The 16,050-nt window shown below is 32.4% G+C and overlaps 2 protein-coding genes across 3 annotated transcripts in view; one reads left to right on the forward strand and one right to left on the reverse strand.

Annotated features, from left to right (window-relative positions):
• The window catches only part of LOC111000406 (flotillin-2), a 152,989-nt gene that overhangs the window by 20,855 nt on the left and 116,084 nt on the right, over positions 1–16,050 (forward strand). The gene's annotated exons all lie outside the window — the stretch shown is intronic.
• LOC110991478 (glucose dehydrogenase [FAD, quinone]) lies at positions 1,372–12,799 on the reverse strand. 2 transcript variants are annotated; one of them, XM_022256845.2, is made up of 2 exons: positions 12,627–12,799; positions 1,372–3,872 (listed from the first exon to the last, which is right to left on the reverse strand). In XM_022256845.2, exon 2 carries the CDS (start codon positions 3,870–3,872, stop codon positions 2,001–2,003), a length of 1,872 nt encoding a protein of 623 aa, XP_022112537.2. In that variant the 5' UTR covers positions 12,627–12,799; the 3' UTR covers positions 1,372–2,000. The 2 variants fall into 2 exon arrangements, with proteins under 2 accessions (XP_022112537.2, XP_022112538.2); XM_022256846.2 differs by lacking the exon at positions 12,627–12,799 and adding an exon at positions 6,657–6,709.

Raw genomic sequence — 16,050 nt, forward strand, 5'->3', positions numbered from 1 at the left:
CGCCATTCACATCAACCAATTCGCCCTGTTTTATGAAGCTGGGGGAGGCCGGTACATTGCAGGGCTGCGTTAGCATCCCTTCTTTTTGACACATGATTCCTTCTTCCCCCGCTGAAGCACCTACGTGCCCAGAATTACACACAAGCGAAGCTGTGGTCTTCTACGGCAACGCGGATGGGCTGCGGGATCTACCTCCCTGGCCAAAACAAAACAATTACAACAAAAAAATAGGGAGTTTACCTAAACTCTATCAACACGAAATTAGGTTAATTTCAATATTGATTATTCTAAAATTTTAAAATTCTAAAATTAGGAAATAATTGATAAATATAAAAAGGTGTTTTTTTTTTATTTATCGAATTTTCATGCTTAAAAAACAATTTATTAATTAAAAATCAATTATATATTGCCTATAGAGTCCCAAAAACTGCACACTTATTATTCCTGACTAATAACATAATCTTTTTTATATTTTGTACTATATTGGGTCAATTTAAATTAAATTGAAAGAAATCTGTAAAGTTTCAAAATCATTACGTTAATAAAAACATTTTATTCAAAAAACAAACTGCACCACATAAAAAACTTTAAATGTTAGGTGTTCAAAAAAACAATTCTTCTTTTTCGAATTATACACAATATTACAAATGTATTACTGAGGATACGATATCATATAGACCCAACTAAAACTTACTTCTTTAAGTCGCTTAGTAATAAAAAGAGTAGCCAAACTTATTACTTAGCGCGTGGGTCACGTAGTAAATATTCTTCACTCTACGCGACATGTCGATCAATGTTGGATTCTAAGGTTGTGTTGTGCTTAGAATATTTTAATTACGTACCTTCCCTACAACCGAACTTGGTTAACCTCTGAAATTATTTTTAAAACTTGCAAGTACAAGTTGTCAAAAATTGTGACTGTGACTGAAATATGAATTATTTTTATTTTTAAAGTATAGAGTCGGGGTCGAGTGGTAATGTTTCATCAAATTGTATTAAATTCTGCTTATACTACATCATCGATGTTTGTAGAAACTATATCAATAAGTTAGAAAAAAACTGGAACGCAGGAGAAGTGAAATAATTGTAACACGTTTTACAAGATAAGCCGCCTTTTTTTATACTTGAGCGCAGTTTGATCTTATACTTCGATTATGTTAATATGGAACACAACTACTTTACTTTAATTCTTTTCTGTCTCTATGATAATGCTGGATGCGGTGATAAAGCGGGAACGTATTTCTTACTTTGATGATGATTATATTGTATAAAATAATTAATTCTTCATTTATATGAATTTGAATGATTTTGTTCTTTGAAATATATGTATAATAACATTGAATAAAAGGTACTTAAATAATAACATGAAATAACTATTTTGGAGGTATGAAAATGATTTTATTAGTTTTTAATTATAACATGCAGTCCTGAATGCCCATAAAGATATACCTCCCTTTTATACAATTTTAAAGTTTCAATTTAAATCTATAATATCAGTCGAAATTGTTCAAATTTAATATTAATATGATATCTGCTAAAATAGTTAAATTTTAATTTTAATATACTACTGTTGATGTACTCCTATCTATCTATCTAAACTATCACCAAAATCATAAAAAATACGTAATAGGTTTTTATGTAGATAAAACTTAACCCATATTTTTTGTACCACAGCATGACAACTTTTTACTTCTGATTTTTGATATCAGAACAGACATACAAACAATCCAATTATATACATCAATTAATCTTTAGATAAATTAAATAACATTTTTTGAAAACCGTATGAATCAATTAAAAAATATACATCAATAGTTAATACACTAACAGTAGAAGAGAGACAAAAACTTTTAATATTTGCTAATTATAAATATTTATCTATTTTATAGGAAAACAAATGCATTGCTAACATTTCATGTCTAAAAATAAATTATTACACCTATTAAATTAAATCACAGCTAAAAACAGAATTATCCATAATACTATATTATCCATAAGTATTAAGTTTTATGGCCCCAATCCTGTTTGATCATATCTGATCCTTTTTCTGCAATCATAAATACAGGAGAATTTGTATGACTTGATACTATTACCGGCATTACACTAGCGTCTATAACCCTTAATCCAGAGATACCGTGGACGCGTAGTCTATTATCAACAACGGAGGAAGGGTCGCTCTTGGCTCCCATTTTACAAGTACCACTTTGATGGTATATGGTAAATGTAAACATCTGGGCTTGGCAAGCAAAATAAGCATCGCTTCCAAACGGCCCATATTGTAGACATTCCTCTATTGGCACGTCGTACATTTTTGTCTCCAGTTTTCTCATAGACGGCTGTCTTGAAATTTGTATTGCAACCTTGATTCCTTCCACGATTTTTTCTAAGTCCTCGGGATGATCAAAGTAATTTGGTATCAAAGTTGGTTGTACTTTGGGGTTTCGGCTTTGCAACATAATTCTACCTCTTGATTTTGGGCGCATTAACATGGGGAATACCATGAACAAGTCATTTTTTCCCAAGTCTTTATATGTGTCTAAGAAAATTTGCTCATCGAAATTAAAGTTCCGTGGTAATAAGGGATCAGAATTCAATCCGCCGCCGATGAAAAGAAGTTCCATATCCGGCCAAGCGGTCCCGTTAAATTTGTCTTTTAGATCCATAAATACGAGTGCTTCACATCCACCGGGTATTGATAGTGGTCCTTTATGTGTTCTCATCCACTTGAATACTAATTCTAAATGATTCAAGATGTAATCCGTAGTTAAAGTGAAATTTTGCTGTTTCACCATGAACTGTATGCCACCAGCAGCTATATGGTCCATTAAATTGTATCCAACAGGTAAATCTTTAACAACAGGAATTTTAAGGGATTCTAAATGGTCTTTTGGTCCTATACCAGATAACATCAAGAGTTGGGGTGAATTAATAGTGCCGCCAGCGACTATAACTTCCTTTTTAGCTAAGACTTTATATTTCTTTCCCCTTTTTTCAAATTCTATCCCTATAACTCTCGTATTTGTAGGATCAAAGAGAAGTTTCGTCACCATACTGGATTTCGATACATAAAGATTATTTCTCTTGTTAATGGGATGTAAGTAAGCTCTATTTGAACTATGTCGTGTACCATTTTTCATAGACAACTGCAGAAATGAAACTGCTGACGGAGTTGCGCCGTTGTAGTCTCCATATTTAAATCCAAACTCTTTAGCTCCTTTGACCCATGCTTTGGCCTTTGTTGTTCGAAAGGGTGCGTGTTCCACGTTCAAATAGCCATCATATCCGTGATAGTCCGGATTATCGAAAGATTTTATGTTAAAACTTTCAATTTTCTTAAAATATGGCAGGACTTCATCCCATCCCCAGCCTTCGTTTCCCATCGCTTGCCAGTTATCGTAATCTTGAGGCGCACCCCTTGTATAAATCATATAATTTAATACACTAGATCCTCCAATGACCTTTCCTCGTGGCCAATGGCACTGTTGATTTTCAAATCCCGCGCAGTATCTATCTGAAGGTTGGGTTTTATAGCCCCAGTTTGCAGATGTGAACTGAAGATAATTTGCCAGTATAGGTATGTCCATTACGAAGTTTTCGTTATTGCCGGCTTCTACAAGTAAAACTTTCCAATCAGGTATTTCAGTGAGGCGATTGGCAAGAACACAACCCGCTGTTCCAGCACCGATAACAATAAAGTCGTATTCTGATAGCATGATCGTTTGGTCTGGTGGTTCTTTGTCGAGCTCGTAAGAACCATCTTCGAGAAACTTTACTAGCGACGAAATAGGATTGACATTTTGTGTTTTTGTTGGAATGGCAATTGTGAGCAGAGTCCACAGAGCTGCTCTCAGGACACGATTTCGCTGATTCATCTGAAAAAGATAAACATATTTGTTATAATTTTTGATTCAATCAAATGAGGAAATAAGACAAGTTGATTTCTTTGAAGGTAACGATTATTTATAATTTCTATATTTGAATAGAAAAAGGAAGTAAAGTAACTATTTATTCTACCTTAACGCCTACATATTAATCGAAAGTAAATGAATGAATATCAAAGTGGGCTTTTCCGCTATATGTTCAGCTTGTGGTCAATTGAATTATTTATAAAGTGGTTTACGGATAGTGAGATAAGCACGATTGCATTTTCATTTAACGTTATTGTTTCTTTATATATTATATAAGAATATAGTTAACCTAAAAAACTGAAACGAATGCACCGATTATCATTACGTATAATACCTTACTATACTATTTCTTACTAATGATTAAAAATTAATCGCAGAATATGTTGCCAAGCGATTATTACTTATTTTTTTCATTTATTATATGAACTCTGAGGAGGAACTTTTATGGAGAGAAAAATAAAAACAAATAATAGTTCGTTTTTATTTCGGAAGATTTATATGTTAGTTAAAAGCTACTAAACAGGTTGACTAAGGGAGCTTTCAAGTATTACTTTACGCGATTTGAAGATTCTTGACCCCCCCCCATGTAAGTTATTATAAATATAAGTTTATGTGGTACTATCAGAAAGTCGAAACTAATTTTAACCGTAACGCATAATTAAGTCCCCGCCCCGCATCGTAGCGTTTCACCCCGAACCCACTTCACCAAATTCGTAACATACTTGAACGCACCCTAAGGAAAAAAACACTAAACCGAAACTAAGCCCTCGGGGTCAGGTGTTAATGATACATTTACCTTTTCGCATTAATTTAAAAACAAATCACAGTACAATAAGACAACATCCTAGTCACAATTTTATTTTAATATAATTGTAATAATTTATTGACTGAGACCGACACACACGACAGCACCTCACACTACTGACGATATCTATAATATCATATATTAAACCTATTTAAAATTTGAGCGTAGTTATATTTTGTGTCAGAGGCTCTTGAAGTACTGTAAGAAACTACTTTTTTGTGTGAAATTCTCGCAGTCAACTTTTTTAGTAAACATTTTTGGTAGCTCAATATAAATTATTTTTTTGATAAAAAATGATGGTAATTTTACGTTTACCATGCCCAGCTAACCCTGATCCAAAAAGCGGGTGGATTGTTCTCAGTTTTTATAATGGGATAATTAAAAATAAAGCATATCAATTATATATCTGGCCTTGAGCACTGTAGCATGTCGACGACATATATAATTTAAACCTGTAGCACCCTACACTGAAATTAACACGTTATTCCACAATTGCATTGTAAGTGAAATGAAATTAATAACTTACGATGAAAAGTATAGCTACAATACGGGGCGCAAATAAATAAATTAGTTTAACTTGTAAATATACTGATTATTTTTTTTAGCATGAATCAAAATAAGGAATCATTTTGACTTTATCTCATATGTACCGCGAAAAATTAAATATAGTTTATTTAATTATTTCAGTTCTTGCACATTACCTATATCAGTAAAAAACACATAAAGAAGTTTATTCAGTGCCTGAAACATAATTGAATTATAAAAATCAAGATACATTCAAAGTGAAACTATTGTAATATTAAGTATCTAATATTATTTGGTAATAATTAAATAAATATAAAATTGCAATAATTCAATTTTCACGTGAATACGAATAGGTACGATTATTCAAGAAGGACAAGAAGATTCAATAAGAAATACAGACTCGTCCGTTCCACGCCCTCGTGATTTGGCAGTAAATAGGGCAAAAAATTCTATTGAAGACCATTAATATTTTTTATTTTGCTTACGTCCATGTGTACATTAAGTTACTTAGATGCTATTATTTCGATTGTTTCTTCATACAGTTTAGATTGTGCAATATTACTATTAGGATCTTACTTATTGGCGTTTTGTATGGGAAGAACAAAATGGATTTTTTTTATATAATATATTTTATTAATTAATGTCCTAATTCCATCTTATAGGTAGTTCATTGATCCCTTTTCTAAAAAAAACTATTCGGACCGGAATAGATAAAATCTTTGAAGGCGGTTTCGACTGCTCCATCAGAGTTAAGTTTTTTGCCCAAGGGGCCGTTTAAGTATTACGTAAGTAGATTCCCCCACCCCCCTTCGTGTCAGCAAAAGTAAGGGAAGCTCTCAAAAATAGTATTAAGTAAGTAGTATTAGTTTTTGCAGGAATCTTCGAAAATGCATTTCGTTTACAAGCAGATACCATGTGTGGGTATGTGTAAAAAAAAAGGAAATTACTGTTGACGTAATCACCAAATAAGAAAATCAAAGAAAGTCTGTAAAATGTTATAGTACGGGTATACATTATTTGCGGAACGATTTATTGAAATATATGGGATCTCGAGTGGACGATATCATTACATATAGGTATCGCGAGCGAATAATTCCCACAACACTAAATAGTTTAGGACTTTTATTTAGTAGTTTAGTAAAAGTCAGCGAATAATTTTAAATCTAATACGTCGGTCGTAATAAAAATTATTCCAGTTAGCAAGTGGGAAAGAAATTTGTTGCACATAAATTATTCCACTAACAATATAAAATATAAAATATTAGAAGTACGAAACAGTTAAACCTAGTCTATAAATACAGAAAGATCTGCGACGCCTTAGGATTACGGTGGGCGAATGTATTGGAGCACCTATTAATTATTATCGGCCTCGTGTGTACGTTATGTTTGTCTATTTTTTAGTATTAAATGCCACTTACGTGATACGCTGTGCAACTGCATGTCTGGATAAAGATTGCAAGGTCGCATTATATCGACATTGATTGCATTTATATTTTTATATGGCAATATCAGATAATCGTGCTTAATGTATGATAGGTACGCAATTAATTATGTAAATAGATAAGTTGGCGTTGCATAATTTTTTTATTATATATTTTTAAAGGATTGGTTCGGATTCTTTTGATTTATTGGCTTAAATTAAGAAGTTTGGCCCCTGTTCTATTAAAAAAAAAAGTTACGGGCTGTGTTCTTCTTCCTTGTACCGTCTGGTTTTCGCATGATGCGTTATCTTCCAATATTTGTAGGTTTTTGTAAGGAAACGTTAACGTGTATCATTTTATTTGGAACTAAACGGAAGTACAAACATGTATCCTTCGAATCGGTTAGTACTACTAATTGAACTCACTAGTATGCCAAGTACGTTCTAGCAGTCCAAGAAACATTTTCCTCTTTCGTCTAGGTCGTAAGTTAGCTAGGAGAAAAGAACAAAAGACGAAACTGTTATCTTGTGGTTGTTGTATTTGGATACTGTCAACCTAATTATATAATAATTCAAATTATAATTTTTATAATAATTCAAAGTGAATATAAAAATAAGTAAATTTGTATTTTTTAAAACAATGAATAAAGTTTTTATCGTTTTATTAGTTAACCCTTTATTGTACAAAAGTTATGAATTGGTGTTAGGAGTTTGATATGCTTTACTTCGTTTTCATGTTTCTTCAAAACAAATTCAAAACAACCAAGTAAATCAGGGGTAGGCTAAAACCTAACTCGTTTCGTTCCAGAACATTGCGTTTCTTATAACCCAAATATCATTTGAGGACCGCAACTCGACGTTTCAGTAATCACATCCACAACACAATTCGACATTTATAATATTAAGGGCCTGTTTCACAATGTATGGATAAAGTGCCAAATAGCTATGCAACACATAAATTATTCGAAAGATAAAAGTTCCAAATAAGATACTTCGAATTTCATGACGTATAGCGCTATCTGACAGTCGTGAAACGCAAAAATACTATTTATCCTACCAATAAGTAATAAATAGCTTATTTGGAACTTATTTGGACTCTTAGGGCCTGTTTCACAATGTCCGGATAAGTACCAAATAAGCTATTTATTACTTATTGGTAGGATAAACACTACCACCACCTGCCGTTTCTTTAAGGTGGATTGACCACATTAAAGAAACGGCAGGTGGTCATTGGCAGAGGGTGGCCCAGCGCAGAGTGGAATGGCGGGATCTGGAGGAGGCCTTTGCCAAAAAAGGGCACACAGATGCACCAGAATTGGATTAAAATGGAAATTTGTTTAAATGTATATAAAATATATAATGTAAAATGTATCTGAAAAAAGGCTATTATTATTATTATTATAAGGATAAAAACTATCGCGTTTCACGACTGTCAAGGTAGCGCGAAATTTCTTTGGGACTTTTATCTTCGAATATTAGAGAATTAAACACCGAAGATCAATATATATTCAGTCTCAAAATGAAAGGTAAAGTTTAATGTACTTAGTTTTTTTTAAACTGAATAATTTTAAGTTAAATTTTTTGCTAAGAAAATCTTATCAACATTGTTAAGTTGAATCGGTTTAAAAATATAAATCTACCTTTTTTTATACTCATACCTTTGCATAGAAATCTTTTTAAATCTCCCTTTGTTCGGTTACATCAATAATTAATAAAACTAAAATTGTATTTTATCGAATATAAATGCGGGTTTAATTTCCATTGATAAGTTTGAATTAAATTGAGATTACATTCATGTCATGTCATGACATGAGTCATGACTTAACGTTATGACTAAATTTGTAACATACTTTATTTTGGCGTCGGTACGCGACGACCCCATCGCCCCATCGCCCACTGGTTAAATAACCTGTGATAGAGTTTATTCCACCAGCGCAATCAGTCAACCCCTTTCTAATGGGAGTGCCATACTGTTGCCTTCGGGCTAACATAAAAAAATGCCAATATCCATTCATAGTATATCTTATGATGAAAAGTTAAGTACATAGTGAAGTCACCATGCAATAAATTTGTCATATTTTTTTGTTTCTGTTAAAGATTCAATGTAAATATATCTTCTTCTGTGCGTGATTTTATGGCTGTATATTCCCAATGAAAGTAAGTGCGATGAGCCTTCGCAAAACGAGTTATACCAGCCAAGGTAAATAAATTTAAAAAAATTCTCTTAAGGATTATTTAAACTATTAATTAATAGAAAAAGTGTGCGCTTGTTACTGCTTGCTTGATTTGTAAATATGTAGAACTTGCTTCAATCGTTTTTTTAATCTTCCTATTACATTTTCAAGAACGGTAAGTTTATTTTGATAAACTTAACTAACAACTTATAATCTTAATATACAACAACGTGTCACGTTGTTTGTCCGCTATCGACTCCTAAACTGCCGAACCGATATCAATCAAATTTGTACACCGTGTGCAGATTGATCTAACTTAAAAGATTAGATAGCTTACATCTCAATTTATACCCGCAATATTATTTTATTGCAAATATTTGTTTATTAATTGATACAATTCTGACAGTTGGCGCTGTGTTAAAAGTACCAACGTTTCACATAAGTTCTACTCCCGTTTCCCTTGAATAGTTTATTACTTTGTAATATAACAGAAAAAGAGTGTGTGTACTTCCGTACCTACATGCGTTAGAAGTTATACTTCTTTGGCGTATAAAAATAATAACTAAAATGCAGTAGTGATTAATGATAAATATTAAAATTAATCAAAGAGATTTATTTAAATATGAAACACGTGTTTTAAATATAAAAAAAGAATATATATACAACTTGAACATGTAGTTATCGATTTCCAAGTCATCTAGACCTAAATTTACGATATCGAATTTAGGTGTAGGTGTGCGCGCGCATCGTAAAAATTCACTCTCATTTTTCTCCATCACGCCAAAAGAAGTATAACTTCAAAAACCGTAGCAGCAACGCTTGGCCGAGTCTGCTAGTAACATTATATTTTTTAGAATAACATTATACTTTTTTTAGTAATTACCTGACGTAGTACGAAGCTTTGTAAAAGGCAATATGCGACCAGCGGCGTTCTGTAACGACAAATCCCATTTTGGATGTGTGTTAAGTCGTACGACTTTAAAACAGAGACAGCGATTAGGTTACGTGGTAAGCATTCTGGGCGTTTTACAGTTAAAAACAATGCTCAGATGCAATAAATTTATAGATAAAATTGCAGGTGACTCCTATTATGTCTCGGCTAATAGGGCAGGTAATGGCTAACCTCAGAAAAGTATAATAAAACCTTTCACAAAGTTTTGGACAATTAAGTAATGTGCATACTACTGCAAATCTTCTCGGCCTTTACTTGATTTTTTTTTATTGTTTATTAGAGATGTAGGGTTGTGCTTCTTTTTAATTTAAGGATGTGCGAATTTAGGGTGTTCAGATGTTGAGGTTCGTAAACCGGAATTAAAAACTTTTCTTTCACCTATTTTACGTAATTTCCTATTCATGGATCATTTATCTTATATATAAAATTCTCGTGTCGCGGTGTTTGTGGTTAAACTCCTCCGAAATGGCTTTCCCGATTCTCATGAAATTTTGTGTGCATATTGGGTACGTCTGAGAATCGGACAAAATCTATTTTTTATCCCCCTAAATATTAATACACACTAAATTGTTTTTTCAATTTTAGATAAAAACAAACAATTAATTTTTTCTCTACGATCAACCCCTATTTTTTATTATAAATGATATACAGGGCAAAATGACGTTTGCCAGGTCAGCTAGTAAAACCATATATTTTTATTTTTAAACGAAAGTTATATCTGTCTTTGACTGTGAAAGGGTCAGCTGTTTAATATTCAATTGTTAAAGTACAAATTGGTATCCTTGGCCAAGTAATATCTTTAGGTCCACACCTATGCCAAGTTTGCGTGTACTGTAAATGTACAATGTATATGTTAGCATACAATTGAATCAATTAGTGAAATAATGCAGTATTTAAATTATTTTAAGTTCGAAGAATTTTCATTTAAGAAGAATTATGTTGAACATATAGTTTATTATTTTAAATAATAGTTCGCGCCGCGTTGGATGAATATGCAATTGTTGATTTCTTTTATTTATTGTAAACTGAAGCAGTCTAGCGGGTTTATTAGGGCCGTCAAACTGAATAAATGCCAACCTCTATAAAGGACACATGTTTAATTGCAGTTTATATTTACTAGAAAAAGATATTGTTACCCCTAATGTATAAATAATGAATTACTATATCACGAAAGTAGTGTGCTGTCTTTTTTTATAACAGCGTAGACACGTATTAGCAGTAAATGTAGTGTGTTTTACAATGTATATTTATTATGTTAATTTTGAGTAAGCTTTGTAGGAAAAAACAGTGCCTGCGTAGATGTGTACCCGCGTAACAGAAGATGTGTGACGTCTATCAAGGAAACGCAAATTGTTAGGTTTTTTGCCTTCACCACTCTTAACTACATACCACCGGACATGTTTTATGAACAATGCGCACGCTTTTCCCTCGGTCCTAAGTATGTCATTAATACTTCCCATGAAATGATAATGTTGAATACTTTTAACTAGACGGAATTGGTTTATTGGTAGGATCTGCATTTTCTATTTATACCGGTCGCAGAGGCAGATTAGACATTGGCAGTATCTATTGTATGTATAATATATTAAAATACGTAAGGGCACAAATAAGACCGTTTTTTATTATTTTAAAAAACGATTTTAGATTATAAAAAACAAAATTATTTTATGAAATCTATATCATGAAGTTCTGATATAAATAAATATTAATTTATTCATGAGAATTAATTCGTTTAAACCACATTTCTATCTTTTATCATTGAGTGTATTTTACATTATATATTATGGTGAGTAAAGAAATTTTGACTCGTGTTTACTATTTGATATTCTAATGTTAGGAGTTCTACAACATTTGGACTGAATTTTCTACTACTGTTATCGTATGGGGCTAGTAGGTGATCGTCCTTTGCGTAACGTATGGTCGATTTTAGGTCGTGGACGGCCGTCCTTTTGGTGTTTTCCTTTATTGAACGAATACCAATCGTGACGTCATCAAATTTATTGAGTCACAGCTGGGTTTCAAATCCACCACCTGTGGGTGGAGACTAGGCCTCTTCACATTAACTGTAAAAGCATGTTTCTTATTTAAACTGCTAAGGTTTATTAGGACACGTATAAATATTTTTTTAAATTTAAATAATAAAATAGTTGTCTTTGACCGTTGAGTACTTTTAAAGAGTAAAGTGCTTTTTGATTGTCAAAGTCATTTAAGATAACTTAAAATGTTAATTGATATATGATTCATAAATGAACTAAATTTTAAAATGTTTTTTCCGATGTTGAATTTATTTAAGGTAAAATTTGAAGTTTTATATGTAGAATTTCAGACATGACTAACTTGTCAGACTGTGTGTGTGTCGGCCTTAATTAAGAGTTACTTTTAAATTAAATATATGTTTTTAGTTCTCCAAAAAAACAGTATCACGTGCCCTATACACGTCATACCAAAATTTTGTAACCGTAACAAAGTCTAATTGAATGCGTTAAAATGGGTTTTGTTTGTATACTATGTTACCGAAAATTAACAAGGGGCTTTTAATAAAATTAATTAAATCTCAAAATCAGTTTCACGTTCAAAGTTCAGTAGTTTGATTGGAAATATTTTAGTTTTTCATTATATACATTTTTTATTAAGATAACTTGACTCTTAACTTCTAAGTTAAAATCTTTAAATGATATTTTTTAAACGAAAATTATATTAAACTCAGCTTTAAGGCTATTGGGCATAATTTAAGATTTTTTTTAATTTCTACGAAATTGTCCCGCCACAAGTAAATGTTCCCTTGATTAATATTTAAACACTCTTAAATAAGTCACTTCTCACGAATTAAAATACCACTTACATTTCTTAATACGTAAATAAAATTCCTTTGTATTCACAAAACAAACTGTTGACGACAGGATCTGTTCCACCACACTGCGGTAATGTTGTCATGGACAACGATACCATATGTTTTATCAAAAGGCATACGCCGGCTACTATCACGTTCAAGTTCACGAAGTTTATTGACGGATAATACAGACAATACTGTAGGTCGTTGGATCTACCACGAGTTTTATGTTTTACACAGATTAAAGGAAAATCGTCGCGGCACGGTTCGCGCGCAAAACGTAATGTAAGATTTTTACAGAAAGACATATAATTATTACATATAATTAATAAAAATATTCGCATATAATAATTATATATAATATTATACATTATAGTTATTCAAATTTTAAAAATATATCTTGTATGATCTTTCTGTGTAGTTTGAAGAGTTCGCAGAGCCTCTGCGTAGCCTATGTACTTAGTAGAAATATATCAAATTTTAAAAGATAAATAAAGATTTGATTCAAACAAGTGATTTTATTACTTAATATTAAAAAGAGCTTTATATTTGAACTTAAATTAAGAGCTATAACAGAATTTTTAATTAATAAATTAGTCAATGAATGGCTTAGTAGAAGATGATTTAAAAATGTCTGATAGGGCCTAATGAAAGATTCCGAGTTAAGGACAGCATCTATATTAAATAATATAGAATTATCTGAATCATTTGCTATGAATTATTATATGTCCCTTTTTATCCCAGTGTAGACAATTAGAAATAGACGGAATAGTTGCATGCATGTGTGCATTTAAACTAATTTCAATTTACGTATAAACGTTCTTGAAAATCATGTCTGAACAGTAAAGTAAAAATTTATATCCTTTAAGTTAGATCAAACTGCACACGGTATGCAAATTTGATTGAAGTCGGTTAAGTAGTTTAACACTTAGCTAAGAGGATAAATCTTTGTCTTTAATTTATTTAATTATTCTTTATTACTTAAGATGTCATGGAACGTGGTGTTATGGTTGCAGCTCATTAATAACGTTGTCTAAAAGAAAAAACTTTGCGATTAAAAAGAGTGGCGAAGAGTTTATTGCCAGTTCTTCTCTTCCGTTATACGCCCTTGATTTGAAAACTGGCAGAAGCATTCAATGTATATTTCTTTTCTCAAGTTCATAAGTGTCACATGATATTAGCAACATGAAAAAATTATTTTTGATTTTGAATTCGTATTTTCCCCTCTACCGGTCACCATAACCAAGTTATTGGGGCCACTCGTCATTACCAAAGAAGCTCAGGATCCTTTCGTAATAGACTGAAGAAAGAGTCTCTAGATCTTGCATATCTGATGCTACACCCAAATCCTCACCGATTTTGACGCCACATTTTCTAACTAACGAAAAAAAAATTATGGCATTGTTTTAGAAAGAAAGAAAGAAAGAAAGAAATAACTTTATTAGACACAAAATACAATAATTGTTACTATAAAGTAGAGTGCTCTGGCCCCCACACTAGGATTCCCTGTGTTGTGGGCAGCCAGTCTCTTCCTTTTACATCTAACTTAATTAATTATACTTAATTAATTAATTTTACTTAATAAATTTATACCTATTCTATTTTTTTACGATAAGAATGTTTTCTGTGTTAGTATATGACAGCTTAATAAGATATTTTTTGAGTTTTTTAGTGAAAGTATGAAGTGTGATTTTTGAAAAGTTAGTAATAATTTTATTTTTAATAAGGTGGTTAAAGATGAATGGACCTCGGAAGGAGAAAAAGCGTTGAGCGAAGAAAGTGCGTTTTTTAGGATGCTTATATAATGGTTTGCGTTTGGTTAGATTTGGTGTAGGGGGTGTTTGTTTCCAAAAAAGCCTGCATATTGCCATTAAATAAAGTTGTCTTACAGTTAGGAGCCCTGCTTCGCTGTACAATTTTGAAGTTGGGTAGCGGAAAGGTTTACTGAAGGATATTTTAAGAATGGCACGTTGGGTGCGCTCAATTTTCAGCATCGAGGACAATGCCGCTCCACCCCATACCGATATGCAGTAAGATAATATCGACTGGCATAATGCAGTATACACTATCTTGGTTATATGTGGGTCAGAAGGTTTTCTAAGGCGTTTGAAAACATTTATAAGTTTGCGAACTCGTGAACATAGATAGTTTATTTGAGGGCTCCAACAAAGCCTTGAATCTATAATTAATCCCAGGTATTTGGTTGTTTTCGTGGGCTTCAGGAGAGGACACTTACATTTGTTGCAAGGGTTCAGACATGAGTGTAATTTAATAGGGGGGATAGGGTTTGGTTTGCTGGTTTTCGAGATGTGAAAACATATGTATTTGGTCTTAGACGTATTTAGAGATAGGAGATTATCTAAAAGCCATTGAGAGATTTGTCGAAGACCTAAATGAGCTAACCGTGAGGCTTGTTCCCAAGAGTGTGAGTAAAAGACTATAGCTGTGTCATCAGCGAAAGAGAAGAGTTTAGCATTGGAGAGCTGAAGTGAACATAAATCGTTAATGTATACTAAAAAAAGCGTTGGACTGAGGGCACTTCCCTGTGGCAAACCGCATGAGACGTTTTCTAGTTGACTGCTATGCCCATCAACTCGAACCCTCTGCTTTCTATTGGATAAGTAGGACTGAAACCAACGGAGGATATTTCCACGAATTCCTAGTCTTTCTAATTTTTCAAGTAGTAATGGCCTTGAAACAGTGTCAAAAGCTTTGGCAAGATCAAGAAAAACACCGATACATCTTTGTCCTTCATCTAATTTGGAGCTTATGGTTTCAACCAGTCCTGTGGTAGCATCTTCTGTAGATCTACTTAGTCTGAATCCGTATTGATTGTCGGCAAGGATAGATTCTTTTTCCAAATAATTCAGTAATCTGACGTTAATGATTTTTTCTGCGATTTTAGCGAGGGTTGGGAGAAGAGAAATAGGACGATAGTTTGAAATATCTATTTTATTGCCTGATTTGTAGATAGGTGTGATATTAGCTATTTTCCATGATTCAGGGAAGATACCTTGCTCAATACTAAGATTGCAGATATAAGAAATTGGTGCAGCAATAATGTTTTTTAGTAGAATGACCACTCGATTACTAATATTATCATCACCTGGGGCAGAATTTGGCTTAAGAGAACTAATGATTTTTATGACTTCACGCTCGTCACAAGGAAGAAAAAGAAAAGAATTTAAATTAGCGGAAATTGACACTTTGTAGCAAAGGTCTTGTTCAGTCTGGTTTGTCTTAGACAATATATCGGAAGCCAATTTATTACCTACCGAACTAAAGTAATTGTTTACAATATCGAGAGATTTTTCAGGGTTTTCCTGTAGATCAAGAAGTTTATTAGAATTTGATTTAGTTGGGTTAAGGTGGCATATATTTTTGATAGATTTCCATAGTTTCCTACTATTGTCTTTGTTCTTAAGGATGGTGTTAG

Source organism: Pieris rapae, chromosome 14 (assembly GCF_905147795.1).
Source record: "Pieris rapae chromosome 14, ilPieRapa1.1, whole genome shotgun sequence".
In the NCBI taxonomy this organism is placed as follows: domain Eukaryota; kingdom Metazoa; phylum Arthropoda; class Insecta; order Lepidoptera; family Pieridae; genus Pieris; species Pieris rapae.

What these genes read in the sequence shown, in the direction of transcription:
- LOC110991478 (XM_022256845.2), bottom strand. Translation starts at nt 3,872, where the DNA reads ATGAATCAGCGAAATCGTGTCCTGAGAGCAGCTCTGTGGACTCTGCTC.